At 34.5% G+C, this 19,165-nt stretch overlaps 2 protein-coding genes across 7 annotated transcripts in view; one reads left to right on the top strand and one right to left on the bottom strand.

The window, feature by feature from the left end:
- Cox7a2l (cytochrome c oxidase subunit 7A2 like) overlaps window positions 1-19,165 on the top strand; it is a 124,871-nt gene that overhangs the window by 67,747 nt on the left and 37,959 nt on the right. The window lies entirely within an intron of this gene.
- Eml4 (EMAP like 4) overlaps window positions 1-19,165 on the bottom strand; it is a 158,227-nt gene that overhangs the window by 47,931 nt on the left and 91,131 nt on the right. For 2 of the 3 annotated variants that reach the window (XM_004839350.4, XM_087216450.1), the window contains 4 exons: window positions 13,341-13,470; window positions 10,363-10,536; window positions 8,220-8,348; window positions 7,754-7,779 (listed from right to left, as the gene is read on the bottom strand). In XM_004839350.4, the coding sequence (XP_004839407.2) occupies window positions 7,754-7,779; window positions 8,220-8,348; window positions 10,363-10,536; window positions 13,341-13,470 (459 nt within the window). The remainder of the gene's footprint in view (window positions 1-7,753; window positions 7,780-8,219; window positions 8,349-10,362; window positions 10,537-13,340; window positions 13,471-19,165) is intronic. The other variant, XM_004839352.4, reaches the window with a different exon arrangement.

Below are 19,165 nucleotides of genomic sequence, written 5' to 3' on the forward strand. Positions count from 1 at the left end.
GGGTATCATTCTGGATCCTGAACTCACTATATAGCCCAGGCTGGCCTCAAACTTGCAATGATCCTCCTGCCTCAGCCTCTTGAGTGTTGGGATCGCAGGCGTGTACCACCAAGACCAGCTAAAACCTTTTCTTAAAAAGATTTTCTTACACACAAAAGATTTCAAGTCACAATTAATGACTCATTTATTTTGCAGTAATAATTCAAAGTTTAAAAAGTTCAACGAAAAGGTGTAATGTGTTAAGATGTTTGGACTTTGAATAGAGAACATGATTTATACTATCATAAAATCTAAATTTCATCTCTGTTCAATTGTTTAGCTATAAAAATATCTCATAATATGCAAACCCTAGATTAGAGAGTTTAGAAGAATGTCATGTAATCCTCTTATTCCACAGAATTCTTTTAAAAGTCCTATTTACAGCATTTGTGAAACACTATGTAGTTAGTTTTACTAGCAAGGACAACACCGAGATTTGAAAAATTTGACCTAGTATTAAAACGCTACTTTAATTTTCTTCATTCTATAGGTAGAGTTCTATTGGCTGGTAAACTTTCTTGAATTCTTAATTACATGGGAGCACAATGAAGACATATAAGATATGTATCTGATCCCTTAAGTGCTTACACTGGGAATATAACCAAGTCTTGTGTATCTGGCTAATAATTCTTACACTAATTTATAGTAATAAGCCAACTTTAATAAATAAATCTTTCCTGACTATAAACTTCCACTAATTTTCTTCTTTGTTTTGTTTACAATTGACCATCATTAAAATTACTTGAGTAACTACTTCAGCTTTTTAGATTATTTTTACTGCCTGAAAAAGGCTTTCTTTGGGAAAGACAGGAAAACAGCCTGATCCAACATTAGACACATAAAATTTTTAAGACTCACTATATTGTTACAAAAAAAATTTTTCCCTAAGCAAAATGATTATATTTTAACAGCTTCCTTATATCATTCACATATTTCCATCCCCAGAAAAAAGTATTTTAAGCAGTGAACAAATCAAAAGGATTTCATTTTGTCTGAGTATATCAAACTGGGTTTAATTTTTAAAATATATTTTAAAAAAGGAAACTTCAGATGTCAAAACAACTTATCCCTCTTCTCTGCCTTCTCAATTAACTATGATAGAAAAAGAATGCGAAGGCCCTGGGAGAAGAATAAAAAACCTGAATATGAAATTCTGATTAAACAACATTAATAAGATAACTGTGAGTATAGTTCGAGGATGTAGCAGATGATGCCTATCTTGGATTGTATCCAACTGATCAATCATACCTTTTTCTTGCTAAACCTAATCACAAGTTTTAGAATTCTTTTCAAAATGCTTCTAAAAAACAGTAGCAATTTATAGAATTAGCAGTACAACATGGAGTCTAAATGCATTCCATGTGTACAAGACAGATTTCTAACTAGGACATTATGTCAGTTAACTGACATGCTTGAAGAACAGAAAATTTTCTAGTTACTTTTTCTAGTTTAGCACTAAAATAATTATGCCTATTGTGTAAAATACAGGTGAAAAGGCTTTAACCACAATATAATAAATACACATAAGACCTGTGTCTCTCTTATGAAGTCATATTCTCCACATTCAGAGGAGGCAGTTGGGGCTTTTTTCTTCTTAGCTGAAGATACAGAAAGAGGGTGTCAAGAACATATATTCTTAGAATTTGGGATAGTTTCTAACAAAATAAAAAATTGTACAGCCTTTAAACTTTATTATTATTATAGTAGTAGTAATAGTAGAAGTAGTAGTACTGGGGATTGAACTCGGGGCCTTGTGCTTACAAGGCAGGCACTGGAACTATTGAGGTAAATCCCCGACCCTAAACTTATTTTAACTTAGAAGGCTGCTACTCACTACAAATATTAAGATACCAGATCTTTGCTTTAGAAAGCTTTAAAAACAGCAATGAAAACATTAGTTATTGAGGGTTGTTTTTCTTTTTTACTCCATTATTGTGCAGCAATACCAGTCTCCCTTTTTTGATCTTTTATTTTATTTTGGTACCAGGGATCGAACTTGGGTCCTTCTGCTTGCGAGGCAAGCGGCGGAACCACTGAGCTAAATCCCCAGCCCTGATCTCCTTTTGAAATACAGAGAAAACCCAGATAAAGTTCAGATGTAGTCTATTAAACTTTAGTATGAAGTACATCTCTTTTGGAAATATGGTGTCTCCTTTCCTGTCCTTCCTGCCTATCTGCATTAGAAAGACTTCACTAACATCCGACTTCCTAAATTCTGGAACTGCAAAGTTTTGGATTCCACCTCAGTAACAAGAAAAGACTATCCGTAGTTTAATTTGATGTTTTGGTTTGTTTCAAACTGTGCACCCTTCTCAGTAGGTGAAGCATAATACAGGGTCAGTAGAACACTACTATCATACATCCTTGCAGATAAATTTTAGCTATTCTTTCAGATACAATGCTTAGTTTACACAGGTCTCACCAGGTTTTATGGCCAAACATACCTGGACCAAAGAAACCAGAAAATGTAATACACAAAGCACATGAATTTGAGTTCTTTAAAAGGTAGTTTATAAGCAAGTTAGTGAAGTTACTTAAAAGGTCTTAGTATCTAATCTAAGCCTAATCATACGTGAGAATACTGAAGTTAAAGGTCTCACACAGGGAAAACATTATGAGATGAGCAAAGTTCCTCTCTTCAATTTCCCTTGGTACATGGAATTTTTAGCTTCTCCCAATCTATACTCATAACTTCAGTCTAATTCTTTTGTAATATAGGTCATTTTGCTCCTATGTCTCATGTTTACTACTCTTCTACTCTTTCCACTATACTGCTTTGCCTTCCTTTTTCTAATTAAGTGAAGTGCCTAGCAAAGTCTCTACTGCTTGGAATAAACTTGTGTTTTGCAAGTGTAATAGCTAACAAACACAAAATTGAATGTATCCTATGATCAATTACCTACTTGCTATTCCTTAACAAAACAAAAAAAGATCCTGCATCAGGACTTACGTATTTTCTCAGTTTCCTCCATTTATGATTATCCTGATTTCCGCATACCTCACTCACTTCCTTCAGGGAGCTCATGATATCAGAAATGCCTTCCAGGGCTGAGGATTTAGTTCACTGCGCTGCAACGTCCTAAGTTGGATCCCCAGTACAAAAAAAAAAAAAGCCTTCCCTAACCACTCTCTATAAAATGGCAATTCTCTATCCTCCTTATTCTTTCCTAGTATGTACCACCTCCTGACCTATTTTATTATCTGCTTCATTTATATAGTAGCTGTTTTAATTACATAGAATATATGTTCTACATGGTTCTGACATTGTAACTGCTATAACCCTGACTGTTGAGGACAGGGCCTGACAAAATAAGCATTCAATAATACTTGTTATAATTCCAGCACTCAGGAGGCTTGTCACAAGTTTGAGATCAGTCTGGGCTACACAGTGAGTTCAAGGACAGTCTGAACTGTACCAGTTGAGATCCTGTCTCAAAAACAAAGACAAAACAAACAAAAGAACAACAAAAAACCCAACTTGTCAAATTAATGAGCATATATATATATATATATATACACACACACACACACACACACACACACACACACACATATATATCTGATAAAGGAGAGGAAAACACATCAAAAATGTAATAGTTGTCACAATAACAAGATTATTCAGGATTTTTCTTTCTCCAATTTTATAAATTATTTGACCTATTTGGCTATACAAATTGTCATGGGATTTTAGAAAGTATGAATTTCATGACTTTTAAAGTATTTTTTTATGGATTCTTAGTAACAAATAGTCAACTAGATCTCAATATCCCATGATACCATAACTGGTCTTCCATTTTAATACACCTGTACAGTTAGGATATTACTGCACTGATTTGGTAGTTAAACAAGAATGATTCTAATCTTAGAGCAGTGAGGTAGCACTGTAAGGGGAAGAGTGGAATTTGGTGATCAAAGTGTTCTCTTTAAGCAATATAGGGCCCTTGGTCATTCAGGTTCTCAATATGACCAATTAATTGTATGTTAATAACAAACAGCATGCCTGGGATTTAGCTCAGTGGCACCACACCTATCTCGCAAGCTCAAGGTCCTAAGTTTGATCCCCAGTATGGGGGTGGGGTGGGGAGAAGAGAACCAGCACTTTGAGATCTAGCACTCCCACCACTGGGTATATATTAAAAGAAAATGAAATCAGTATCTTGAAAAGATATTTGCACTCATATGTTTATTCTGGCAATATTCACAACAGCCAAGATATGGAACCAGTCTAAGTGTAAACAGATAATACTACTCTTTCTCCCATAAAAAAGAAGTTCTGTCATTTCCAACAGTGTAGGTGAACTTGGAAGACATTATGTTAAGTGAAATATGCCAGGCACAGTGACAGTCATCTCACTCATACCTGGAAGCTAAAAGAGTTGATCTATCAGAAGTAGAGTAGAGGCTGGAGTAGTTAGGAGGGAAGGAGAGTTCAGAAAATGTAGGTCAATGTTAGAAATACTGGATACTTACTCACAGTGACAAGTCCTACATTAAAATTTAGTCAATTTTTAACTTGTGCGAGGATTTCATCTCTGTTGTGAGTAGAACAGAACCAGAACTAAGGAGAGTAATGAAAAAGGATTCAGGCTTCAGGGCATAGATGAACATTCAGGTTAGTGCCAGCCTCTTTTAAGTGGTATAGTCTGTCCTTCCCCTCACCTAGCCTCAGGCATTGCCCTGAGTATATCCCATTCCACTTCCTATTGCTTTCAACCATTATTTCCCGTCTTCTGCCTAAGTGCTGACCACTGTGAAGCCTGAAGGACAAAGGCCCTTTACGCAGTTTCTCTACTACCACTCACCAAAACGTACCAAATGTAAATAGGTTTCTTCCCAAATCAAAGCAGGTGGCTTGGAACAAGTCACAGTTGTCATTGTCAAAAAAGAGGTAGAGAAATTAATAAATCATATTTTTAAAAGATTTTACCAAAAAAGATAGATATTAGCATTAATAACTAATATATACAGAAAATGTGTTGTGAAATTGCCATGCACATTGAACACAAAGTTTTAAAAATAGATCTACAACTTATGGCAAATGAAGATCCTTTGTTTAATGGTTCTCTTTTCGTCTTTATTTGAGTTCAAAGTTTTTACTGGTAGACTCATATTTTTATTTTTTTGTGGTACCGGGGATCAAACTCAGGACCTTGTGGTTGCAAGGCAGGCAGCAGCACCACTGAGCTAAATCCCCGGCCCCAGACTCATATTTTTAACTAAAATTTATTTCATTCTTATCTTTCAGGCAATGTGTTAAAATGCCTTACTATTATCTAATTTTTACAAAACCCCTTTGAAGGCTTATTATCTCAACTATAGATAAGAAAACAAAAACTTAGGGAGTTAATATAACCTGCCCAGGGTCACCATAGCTAATTCAATGATGAAACCTGTCTCTGGACTTTAAAATGTGTTTAAACATCTATATTATGTTTCTTGCTATACATCTCTACATGTAGGTTAAGTTTAAAGCCAATGCAAAGTGCAACTATGCAAAACCACTTTCCTACTCTTTTTTTTCCCCCTATTCTTTTCCACATATCTACTCCTCAAAATTTTCTTATTTCAGCAGATGTCACTTACCTAGTTGTTCTAGCTAGTCTTCCTGGAGTCCCTCTCTCTACTCCTTACTTTCCTTAGTCTACCTATCTAGTGCTATGCAGAATCCATCTATTTCTTTCTATAGCCTCTGCCTCAATCATTGCCAGGCCTGAACTATACAATACATTGAAGAAAAAGAGTTCTTTGTGCGGACACATCCAATGATGGTCTGTTCTCCAGATAGGATGTAGTGATTACATCAGCAAAGGAACAGACTCGTATTTCAATGCAAGCAACGTCTGATATCAATTTTCAACATCTGGGACAATCTTTTTTTTTGGTACGGGGGATTGAACTCAGGTCCTTCCGCTTGCGAGGCAGGTGGCAGAACCACCAAGCTAAATCCCTGGCCCCTGGGACAATCTTTTTAAGGTAAAATTCCTGTAACAGAATCAAACTTACTTTTCTATATTCTTTCCCAACTTTTCATTCCATCCTTCTTCCCAGGCACTGGCTAAAATCCTGTTTAGTGACTGTTCTATAGCAAAATCCTTCCCCCTTTAAATATACTACTTGTTTACCTGAATAATATTGAAAGCTGTGTCATCAACACAAATCATTCTCATATACCAATCTTAATTTCCTTTTTCCCGCCAAAGAACAAATGACACAATTAAAAGGCAAAAACAGCCCTTTCTCATCTACCTTGATCTTACAAAATTTGAGCTCTTTAGCAAACCATTTAATAATAGTACATACTTATAGTTACTGTGTTTTCTATTTTTAAAGTATTTCAATATATATTATTTCATCTTTCGGCAGTCATGTGAAGTTTTACAGTTATTATTTTCAGATTAAAAATCTCAGAAATGTTGTTATTAGGCACAGCATTATACAGAAGAGCCAGTGCCAGACACTGAACACAGAGACTCTCCATTCACTGCTCTTTCCACCATATATCCCTCTGATATACCACCATTTCAAAAAAATATTTTAATATATAATGTAATATCTTTGTAGATAATATTTAATTTTCCTTAAAGCAGCTAAATCATTACTTAATCTAATACAATTATTTTAGTAACTCACATAGTTATTATAATGAAGGGAGAAAGTTAAGGCTTAATACAGAAAAATGTCACCAAAATTCAACCTCTTTTACTATTTCTACATACAAAGAAATGATCCAGAGACAACAAAAAATAAATACTTCTCTTCTTATTGGAACCGAAGGAAGTAAAAATCCACAGAAATGAAGTTAAACGTCTAACAGATATTTTAACCACAATTTAGCTGGCTAATAGCCCAGAAAACGAAGACAACTATGACCTATAAAAATGAGCTGTAAAGAGCATGCGCAGAAAAGACATGCTTCCACTTAGAACAGCATGCTTCAATTAAACTTGCAGGCAATGGAAGGGGAATATAAAACTGATTATGAAATTTACCTACTTTGCAATTAAATTAAATGTACATTTACAGAAAATCTGCTGTGCTTTTTTGGTCAGAACAAGCCAACAACAGCAAGTAGGCAGAAATAATAATCAATATAAAAGAAAAATTTAAGAACAAGGTTCGCCAGACTCATCATATTTTCAGTCTTGTGTCAAGAAATAAGTGATTATTTGCAATGAAGTTGGCAAGACAGGAAATCAAGTTAAAATTTATCAATCTTTTAAGTGGCTTCTCTAAGTATAACTTTTTTTTAAAAGGGAGAAAACATTTTATCCTTCTGTGTAAAGCAGTTATTTATTTTTACTGAGCACCTTAAATCTTCAAAGCTGACAGAAATAAGATAGATTTCTTTAAAACACTTGGATTCACTAGTTTCAACCACCATATTTTCGTTAAGAGGAAAATCAGATAGTAGAAGTAATGAAAAGCCAAATAAGAGATCCAAGAAAAATTAATTTAGAAGGCAACCAACTGTGTAGCTTATTCTTACCTTGGCTGTTTTTATCACGGGTTGACATTTTTGGTGGTTGAGACAAAAATGACATATCTTACCAAAAAACTGAGTATTTTCTTAAATACAGAAACATATCTCTTTGATTACCCCATATGGGCTAGTAAAATATACTGATTGAAAGTAAGCTGACATTCTTATCAGTTTGAAAAAATTAAACTGATGTGCAAAAGCAAAATAAATATTTTTAAAAGATGTTTAATTTACCTTGGTTGATGATTACGTCTTTATGCCTAAAAAGAAATTCAAAGAATATATTTATTTTATAATTTTATATGGCTGAACATTAGAGTCATCTGAAGACAATGCAAAACTTTGATGCTTTTGCCCATACCCTCGATAAATCTAGAGATGAAATTCAGATATCAGAATTTTGTAATTTCTCTCTGGTATCAACTATTAATGTACATTGTTTTATAAAACAATGAATAGCTTACAAGATCATTTAAACAAGTGAAAGCATAAAAAGAACATAAGAAAAGTACCCAAATCTTAAAAGATTATCGAGATAATTTGACTTGGGGAGCATTAACAGGAAGATAGTTTTACCGAGATGATTTTAGAAGAAAAAAATTACATAAATTATAATTTAAAAAATTCAGAGCAGACATATAATTGTACATATGAATACAATAGAACTATTAATTTTCAGATGTAAGAAGCTATTACTTACTTCTCTGTATTTTTTGTGACTTTTGATATTAATTTTGATGTTGAAGATGTTTTCAATAATTTGTTACGACTATCATCTGAATTTTCCCATGAATTATGTAACTTTTCAGCTGTTGGTGGTCGTTTTATGCTAGGAAAAACATATTAATTTCTTAGAGAAAAATTCTAAGTAGCAATGACATGCAAGTGACAGCTTAAATAGAGCACAAAAGCAGCAATTAACACTTTCTTAAAGCTAATCCAGAAAAGAAAAGGAAGGATTAGTTGAAAGGCTTTGCCTGGATGAGTAAAGGAGTTAAACAAGGCAATAAGCAAGTCTGTTTTATGATTTTCAGTATTATTCAAAAGAGTCACTAGAACAAATACTGTCTGATAAAAAGAAATTTATACCATTTTTTTTTGCTGTTATCAGAAATAACATACTTGCTTACATCTCTGAGAATATTTCTCTTTCTTTCGGCAGTGCTGGAGATTGAACCAGGGCCTCTGCACTGAGTTGCATTTGCAGTCCTTTTCTATTTTCAGAAAGGTCTTGCTAAACTACCCAGGCTGGGCTTGAACTTGTGATCCTCTGGTCTTCAGCCTCCCAGAGTGCTGGGATTACAAGAGTGTGCCACCACTCCTGGCTACTCTCATAACTTGTAGTAACAAAAATTGGAACTTTTTCATAACCACTGAATTCCAAGGCTGCAATTTTCATTTTTTATGTAATTAAGTACTAACGTAATTAAATTATGTGGTACAAATGACAATTCTTAAATGATGAGAGTAAAAGTGAAACTCATGTTTATCTTTAGAGACAATTTTATTCATGATCTAAAATAAGACGACACAAAAAAATGTGACATTACCAATGCTGATTCCTCATACTTATAACTGAAATTTTTTGATTTATAAAGACTTTTTGGCTGCATTGTTAACTATCCTAAAGCTCATCCAGTCTTCAATACTTCTTGAAATAGTATATCCAAAGAGCAGTTTAGAAGGGGTAAGCATATTTCCAGGAGGCCTCAAGAAGCTGAAAAAAAGATTCTGGGACAAAAAAGATACCAAGTCAAATCAGAACCTAAAGAGATTGATTATTAAAAAGCCACCTTTAACCACACAGAATCAGAAGCTGCGTAACATTAATAAGTTATATGCAAGAAGAATTCCACAAGAGACCAGGCAGAAGAATTAAAAACCACTTAGCATAAAATCTGTGTAAGACAGACAAAGCATTTTGTAAATGGTAAACGTGCATCAATCAAGAGAAGGGTATTTTCATTTTCCAAATTTCCATTACAGACTTGTACTATAAATCTTTTAGGAATGGCTGTCATTTATTTTATTAAAATACTAGCTAGTTCTGGGAATGGTTTAATAGTTTCCTAAGATTTCTAAGCAGAAGTATAATAATAAAATATATATCTAATGATAAAACTTGAACAGCATTTCTAAAACAGGCAAATTTAATTAAGTTGGTCTCAATATTTGATTATAAGATAGCTGTAGCAGTGAACTCCCAGCATGCAGGTTTAGAGCCTCAATTTAGGCTCACACACACTGTTAGGATGTTTTTCCCTACTCCCCCTCCTATAACTTGAAAATATTAATCATGGACACAGAAGCCCTCAAGCAAGCCTTCGCATAGAAAAGACCAGGTGAAATGGATTCATTTCTCTAATCAAGCAAGAACTTATCCTCCCGAGACCCAAAACTGAAACTGAGATGCAGCCACAACAAAAAGCTATTTGTTGAGAAAGGCCCTTGCAAGTTGAAGGTTGTAATGATGCCAAAATGTGGTGAGGACAATGATATACAGCCATTTTCTATCCACAGCTGTAAGTTTATACATAACCATATATAAATCAAAAAAGTATTCCGTACTTTTATGAAAATATTGTCTTCGATTTAAAGTAGGCAATTTGTGCCTTTCGCCAGACTATTTACAATGTAATTTCTTTTCCAGTTTTAACTAAGAAATTCTGACCTTAAATCTTTATTCCACAATGTGCCAAAATGTAGATTACAACAACAAAGAAGGAAGAAAAGCCATTAGGCTTCTCTCTTAGAATCCATGGATAGCCAACTTTTACCCAAGTCACAGAATTTAGGTATCTTTACAACCATTCCCTAGCTCTGTACTCGGGGACAGTTAAAACCTTTTAGTGGGAGCAGAATTCTTGCTTTCTGGAGTTTGTCTGTGTATTTGGAGAGGTTGTGAAGAGGGCTGGGGAGAAGGTGATGCTCGAGTTTGTGGACTGTGATCATTAGAATGAGATTCCTCTTTTTTTTCTCTCTGTCCTTGTGGTTTTTCTTTCTTTTTTTCTGTACCACTGTAAAATAAAGTATAACATGGAACAACACAGATTTAAACAAATGAAAAAAAAATCAAATGATAGAAAGTGTTTATTATATAATTCAAACTTCTAAATCATACAGCTCATATGGTTTATACTGCTTTTATCCAATAAGAAAAAATATTTCTTTGAAAATTCTTGAAGCTATTAAAATCTTCAATGAAGACTGAAATGACCTCTGATGAATTCTGCCATGTTAATAAATTTTAGAGAATATAAGCTCTCTTAACTGACCTCCACTTACTCAAATTAGAGGACTAATGACAACTATCCTTTACCCGTAGAAGCTAACTGATGGACGCCCAAAGTACTAATGCTCACTATTTAATAGAGTATTCCCCAATTCCTCCGTATACTTTGGCTCCCAGCAATCCTCCACCCCTCCTCATGATGTTTTGGCAGTGCTGGGGATCTAACTCAGGGGCTTCCATGTGCCAGGCAAACACTCAACCACTGAGCTACATCCTCAGCCTCATCATTTGAGGTTACCCAAGAGCTTATGCTTTTTCCAAACCTGTTTATGTCAGTTATTTTGATTATGTAAGTTAAGTAAATATAAAGAAAATTGACAAAATATACATATGAACAAGAGTCACAAGTTCTAAAGTTCTAGGAAAACTAAACTGAATGCTCTAGAAAGATTAAACATGACTTACATAGTTAGAAAATTATTAAATTGAAGTAAGACAATTTTTAAATGACAGAAAAAGAGATAGGTTCTAATTATTGTATTATTTTACCAAGTTTTAGATTTTTTACTCTTCCCTTAAAAATGAAACAAGAATTATAAAAATTTATTTATGAGCATATTTTATTGAAGAGTCCACAAGGAATTTGATCAGAGATTCAGGTATAGAAAGGGGGTGGGTGGGAGGCTTGGGTTTAATTATATTAAAGATATTTATGGCTGTACACTTTGACTCTGATAATGAACTACTTCCATTCCTCTTGTACCAGAAAAGAGAGTACTTATATGGCACAAGCATTCTTGACAACCTTAAAGTAGATGGAATTAAGACTTGTATTCCAGTGCTGAAAAGGCAGAAAACTACTAACAGCCTATAGTTCTTAATCAAAGCACATTTTGTAATTTTACCATAAGGTATATAATTAACAAGGAGGTATGTTCCAAAAACATCTTAAACAAATATACATGGTATATACAATTTATCATATACTAGTTAAAAATGTGACAACATCATTTTGGCAGGGACATTTGTAATCTGATTCAGTTCTAACACCTCTGACTTCATACTGGGCACTGATTATCAACTTCATGTTAAATTTTTTAGAAGTATGTGCTAAGAAAATTTTACTTCAAAAATACTGAAGGAACTTTGAAATTAAAAACAAAATCAAAACAGAGTTGGAAGGTACGTCTTTATGTCAATCTTCAAACTATCAAGAATGCATGGACCACTAGTTTCATGTGGGCCTAAGACAACTTATAAGAACCTTTTTTCTAAGTTACTTAAAAGCAAAATATACAGCCCCTGCATCATACAGTAGCAAAACTCAGCTGGTCTTAGATTTACTGACTCACTATTGCGCACAGTACTGATCACTACAAAGCCATAGCCTAACAGCTATGTAAAAAATTGGGCTGAATCTGAACTGTTACTGGATACAATGTGGAAACTTTCTATAAATGGTATTAAAATTTTCTACTTTTAAGTTGTTTAACTTACAATTTGTTCCTTATTCTTGAAAGTGGAGCACAGGAAGTAATTTTTAGCATTCTCTGAAAGATAAAGTCTAGATTCTGTAACAATGACTTAAAAGGTTAAATTCTAGAGGGAATTTTTGTTTGTTTTGGTACCAGGGATCGAATTCTGGACCCTGAGCTTACAAGGCAGGCAGTGGAACCACTGAGCTAAATCCCTGGCCCTAGAAGGAATTTTTAAAGGACAAGATCTCATTTCTTCACCATTCTGGTAGTCACCTGTTTGGTTAAATATGTAAATTCACACTATGAAAAATTCAGTCACTGGCATTAGTTCATTGACGTAAGCATTTTCAGTACACTGTTACACATTATTCTCTTAGGGAATTTTCTCTTGTGTAGTTTGAAGAAAACTGTTTAAGATTATAAAGTTGTTATCTTATGGTCTCGAGATAACTTGCTCAAAAGTCCAAAAAAAGGGCAAACAAAGTCCTACAACCAATTTTATTGGGTACTAATTCCCATGAATTAACTGATGAACAGGATATTGTATATAGAATCTAAATCTGTACTCCACTGAAACTTTTATATTGCAGTAATTCCACAGCTTTCTGTCCAACATCCTCTAACATGCAGACACAAACAGACACAACACATCAGTATAATATCCTGAGTTAGCCCTTAACTTTATATAGTCTTATGGCTGAAGAAAAACGTTCTAGCATTCAGCTTCCCACTAATGTAGACCTATACCAAAGATTCTATTTTCCCTTTAAAAATGCTGTATCAAATACATTACTTGCTAAGGAAAATTCACAGATAATTTCATTAAATATAATGATAGTTATCAATAAATTCTTGCTAAAAAGAAACAATTAAAAACAAAAGAAACCAGAAAAGGAAATTGTTCTCTTTCTTTAGTAAAAACTAAAAGCTTCCATACTAAATCTCAAAAAGTATGATGTAAACTGTGCACAGGTTCATTCACAAAAAATTCAAAGGACATGTTCATTTGACTCTCATACAGCTTATTTCATATTTTTTTCAAAAGCAGACTGATTTATCGGGCTCATACAATTTTGCAATGTTAGTATTTTTTCCCCTTATAAATGGGTACCTTTTAGCAGCAGATGACAGAGTTTCTTTTCTTGCAATTGAGATAGAGCTGGTGTGAGCAGGTTTTCTGTTTGCACCACTTCCATTGGGTATACAGGACATGGAAATAGCTTCTCGAAGGCTTGGCTGTCCTAAAGATGGTTAAGGAAAAAAAATTTTTTCTCAAACTTCAAAATATTCCCCAAAGATCAGGGTTTTAAAAAATTAAATCCATTAGTATTTAGAACCAGTGAGCAGGCTGCCCTCAAACTCATCTCACAAAACCCAAAAACAATCACACCCATTAGGATAGCTATTATAAACAAAAAAGGGTGGGGGGCTGGGGATTTAGCTCAGTGGCACCGCAAATGCCTGGCAAGTCCAAGGTCCTGAGTTTGATCCTGGGTACAAAAAAGAAAAAAAGAATGGGGGGGGGGATATGGCAAAGATGTGGAGAAACTAGAACTCTATACACTACTAGCAAGAATGTAAAATGGTGTAGCTTCTATAGAAAACATTATGATGTCTTTTCAAAAATTTAAATATAGAATTATATGATCTAGCAACTACACTTTTGGAAATATTTCTAGAAGATCTGAAAGCAGTCTTGAACAGATATTTGTATACTAATGTACATAACAGCATTATTCACAGTGGCTAAAAGAAGAACAACCCAAATATCCTCTGATAGATGGATAGATGAATGTACAACCAAATGTGGTATGTACATACAATGGGATACTATTCAGCTTACACCTTATGAACTTTAATGACATTATGTTAAGTAAAATAAGACATTCAAAAAGGGACAAATATTGCATGATTACATTTAAATGAGGAACCCAGAGTAGCCAAAGTAATAGAAACAGAAAATAGAACAGGGCCAGGGATATAGCTCAGTGGCTCTGGCTCCATGCCTGCCTTGGAAGTGCAAGGTCCTGAGTTTGAACCCCAGTACCAAAAAAAAAAAAAAAAAGAAAAAGAGGAAGAGGAGGAGGAGGAAGAAGGAGGAGGAGGAAGAAGGAGAAGGAGAAGAGGAAGGAGAGAAGAAGAAGAGGAAGAGGAGGAGGAGGAGGAGGTGGTGGTGCAGGAGGAGGAGGAGGAAGAAGAAAAAGAAAAAAGAATTGGGATGGGGATTTAGCTCAGTGGTTCCACTGCCTGCGTCACAAGTGCAAGGTCCCCCAAGTTCGATCCCCAGTACCAAAAAAGAAAATAGAATGGTGGTTGCTGGGGTGGCAAAGGGAAGAATGGGATTTTTAAAAAATTATTATTATTTAACTTTTTTTTGTAAGATAGAATTTTGCTAAAGTTGCCTAGGCTGGCCTTGAACATGTGATCCTCCTGCCTCATCCTCATAGGCAGCTGGGATTATAGGCCTGTGCTACAGTGTCTATCTGTATTATTAATCCGTACAGAGCTTCCATCCTAGAGATGGACTGTACTGATGGTTGCCTAACAGTGTCATTGTATTTAACACCAATGAACTGCACATGGAAAAAAAATGCGTCTTGTATCTTGTGGAATTATCATTCACTGACATATGATTAAATGGCAGCACATGGCTGACAGTTTTGATTGGTCTCAGAAAGCTGTTTCATACCTCAGATAATTATTCTAAAAAGATAATATATCTCTTGACTAGTCATTTCAAGGTATGTATGTGTGTGTGTGTATATATATATATATATATAAAATGGCTTCCTTTTTATTAGTCAACAGAAAGTTTCCAACAAGTGAGCCAATTATGAACCTTATATGTTTTATTTCAGAGTAATAACAATTTTTATAACCCATAGAAATGGTTGTGCAATTACTATTTGATCTCTATTATTTAAAATGACTAAAAAATTAGAAACAAAATTTTAAAAAACATAAACGTGTTGATGGAGTGAAAAAGTAGATCTCAAAAAACAATGTATGGGATCTAGAGGTATATGTAGTTCAGTGCAAGAGTGCCTGCCTGTCATATGCAAGGCCTGGGTACATTCCCAGGTAGTGCAAAAAGAAAGAAAAAGTATGATTGAAAATTATCATGTATGTTGAAAATGACAAATCTTTAACCTCAGTTAAACTCTCGTAATTGTAGTCACTTATGAAAGAAATTAAAATCTGGAGGTATGAAACCACACAAAGGACTGAAGTACAAATATTATTTTGATATGTATCTTTTCAATTAATTTTGATGGATTTTGTGCTAATTTATGTGCTATTTAAGAAATCTTTGGGGCTGGAGATAAAGCTTAGTGGGAGAGCACTTGTCTAGCAAGTGCAAGGCACTGAGTCCTATCTCCAATACTGTACTACTCCACCCACAGTGCCCAACTGCAGGTCACTAAGATTTCTCTTAAATTTTCTTTTGTAAGTTTTATAGTTTTTCCCCTTAGATTGAAATCTGCAATCCATTTTGACTTACCATGTGCGCTGAGTCAATGTGAGTGCCTTTATTTTGTTATATTACTATAATAACTCTTAAGTAAGATTCTTCTTCAATATTTCTTCTTGTACCCAAGCTTTTGCACTTGGTCTTCTACTAGGAATGTTCTTCACATGTAATGTTTATTCTCAATAAAGTTTTGGCTCAAAGGCTTAGTTTACTTTCTCCCTGCCTCTTTTATTTCCATCACAATCAGTATCACCACTTACAATCACCTGTAATTCTACCTGGATACCCCGCCTATTTGTGATTATTGAATGTACCCTCCATGCTCAGTCAGCACTGGACCTGCCACACAGAAAGCACTTTGTATCAGAATGACTGACTGAATTCCCCACAACTGTCTCAAATTTCTCTTCTGGATTATGTTTAGTTTATCACTATTCTCCTTCTTGTAGTTTTATTCTGCTCTAAGACATTCTCTACACTGTGCCAGAATCATCATTGTAAAACATGCTATCTGCCCGAGATTAATATAAGATTAACTGTAATATACACCATTATTTTAAGTTCACTAGAAAGAACCAAGTGTTTATGAGAATTATAAGACACTATCAATTGTAAGATATATCACCAGATGTTAAAATGCAAAAAATATAGGCATCTTAAATCTGCCTGTCACACTTCAGCTTAAATTGTTTTTTTTTTTGATACCGGGGATCGAACTCGGGTCCTTGCACTTGCGCAGCAGGCGGCGAATTAAAATTCTTTAATGGCTCTCAACTACCCTCAGGATAAAGCCAAAATTTCTTAGCAAGACATAAAAACCTCTTGTTATGGGCCTTATCTATCAGTCTAGGCTCATTACCTGATAACCCAAACCTCATTTTCTGTGCTTGTTTATCTAAACTTCTAAACCAAGTAAGTACATTTACTCTTTCTGCACTTTCACACTTGGATAGTCCTTTTCTCCAGCATATGCTAATCACTTCACTTTGCCTAAACTGACATATATTCATTATCCACCCACCCATTAAGTATTTACTCAGGACTTTTATTGTAATCCTCAACTTGCATTTATAAAAGTTGTACAAGGCAGCCTCTGACACCAAGAAGTTCAAAATGCTGGGGATATGCACAGGGACAATGAAAACATCATAAATACAGTAACAAAATGATGGCAATAGAATATCACGCAAGAAAAAGAAAGGACACACAATTCTGTAAGGATAATTAGGGACCCAGAGCTCTAGAAAGGCTTTCTAGAAGAATTACAGAAGAAAGTCTTAAAGGATAAGAAATAGTTCGAAGGTAGTTGCTAAGATATACTGGGATCCTGTTCTAGTATGTATAAAGGAAGAGACAGAATGTAACACAAAGTGGGTATGTTTACCTATATGACACAAAGACCTCACTGATGTGGCCAGAATGTAGAACAAGAGAAACAGGGTCTTGATAAGGAAAGTAGCAGGACTTAGATGATAGCAAATACTATAGGATTTTAAGCTGCAAACAGTTCAATCTTTATCGTAAAGAAAATTTTTTAGGGGTTATGTGAACAGATTTTAGGACAGTGGTCTAAGATGATGAGGACCTGAAAAACAGCTAGGTAGTGTTTAAAGAAAGGAAGAAATAGTTTTAAGAAATATGTAGGACTGAGCTGGGGATTTAGCTCAGTGGCACCATGCCTGACTCGCAAGCATAAGGTCCTGAGTTCTATTCCCGGTACCAAAAGAAAAAGAAAAGAAATATGTAGGACTTTCCAAGATCATGAGTTCAGTTTTGGGAATATGCTACATTTATGAATTCTGAAGGACAAGTAGAACAATCTAGAAAATAGATAATTCTCAAGTAAGATGGTTTAGCATACGGGGCCAGGGATTTAGCTCACTGGTTCCGCAGTCTGCCTTGCAAGTGCAAGGTCCCAAGTTTGATCCTCGGTACCAAAAAATAAAAAAAAGATAGTTTAACATACAGATAATTTGGGAATTGGCACCAATAAGTGGCTCTTAAAACCATGAAGGTACACAAGTAGTGATGCCACCTCCAGGAAAGAAACTGCAATTCCAGTTTGAGTTAAGCATTTATAATATGTGCTCCTGTGGCACCCTAAATGTATCTTTACTAATGCCACTAATAAAGTTTTATAACAGTTGACTTGCTTTTCTTCTTACTTTTCTTTTTTTTTGGTACCGGGGATCGAACTCAGGTTCTTAGCTTGAAAGGCAGGCAGTGGAACCACAGCTAAATCCCTGGCCCTCTTCTTACTTTTCTAGGAACAAAAAAATTATCTTTTATTTCTTTATGTCCAGTGTCTAAAGCAGTGAGTAGTATCCTGAAAGATTAAGGAAAGAGACAGCTATCCATCAATAAGAGCTTATCAAGCACTTACTATGTGTTACGTATTATCCTAAGTCTTTATACTTGTTTATTTTATAATTGTTTTCTCCTTTCATCTTCATCCCAATACTAAAAGAGATTTTCTATTATCATTCTAAATTTTCCTGATGAAGAAACCAAAATCCTCCAAGATCAACTAACATGCTCAAGGTTACACTATAGTAGGCAGTGAAACAAAAATCTGACTCTGGGAACAATAATAAATATGAGGAATAAATCTGCCTACTGAAGAGTGATATTTTGAATTGTGCCAGGATAACAGCTAGTAATTCAACAGATGGGGCATGAGAAGGAAATTCCAAGTAGAGAATAGCACTAAATGATCAACTCAACAGATACTTATATAAATTGCAAGAAAAGATCAAAAGAACATTTTGATAATCACTTTCAACTGTATAGTTTAATTTGAGGTGTTAGTACTAAGAATCCTTAGTATTTGAATGAAGGCATGAATGATTTTCCAGGGCAGAGGAAATGGATTAAAGCAGAGGCAGAAAATTAAATGGAAATGCGGGTGAAGGTTTTTCAGTTGAGAAGTCCAAAGTACATTTTTTGAAACTTAAGACTATTAGAAACTTATCTGGGAAGAAACAAAAATGATTATTGCAGTTACACAAATTTATAACTGCAATGCATCATTAGCTGAGTGCATATAAGTGTTATGGGTTGGGAGGGTGTTCAAGAGGACAAATGGGACATGCACACCTCCCCGGGACTGGGCATAGAGCTATAACCTTCTCAAAAAAACAGACAATGAGTTGGAACCAACAGTCATAGCCAGGGACCAAAGGTACAAAAGTGGTTCTATTTCTGAGCAGCAACCAGAGTGAAGTAAGAGACATACAGGCTAAAAGTCTGTAAACCATAAGGTACTAATTTAGTTTTAAACACGCTAGGAAATATAATAATAATATCAGGGTTGGAGGCCAAGGAAAACATTTATACTTTATCATAAGAATACTAATCATTAAAAAAAATTTTTTTAAATTAAAAAAAGGAAATACTAATCATTATGGTTTATATTCCTTGATTATACATTTGAACAGATGACCTTCTTGACACCTTAGCTTGAC

This window comes from Heterocephalus glaber, unplaced genomic scaffold (genome assembly GCF_053883595.1).
Source record: "Heterocephalus glaber isolate CG9 unplaced genomic scaffold, H.glaber_assembly_v1.0 deba00001457, whole genome shotgun sequence".
NCBI classification, from domain to species: Eukaryota; Metazoa; Chordata; class Mammalia; order Rodentia; family Bathyergidae; genus Heterocephalus; species Heterocephalus glaber.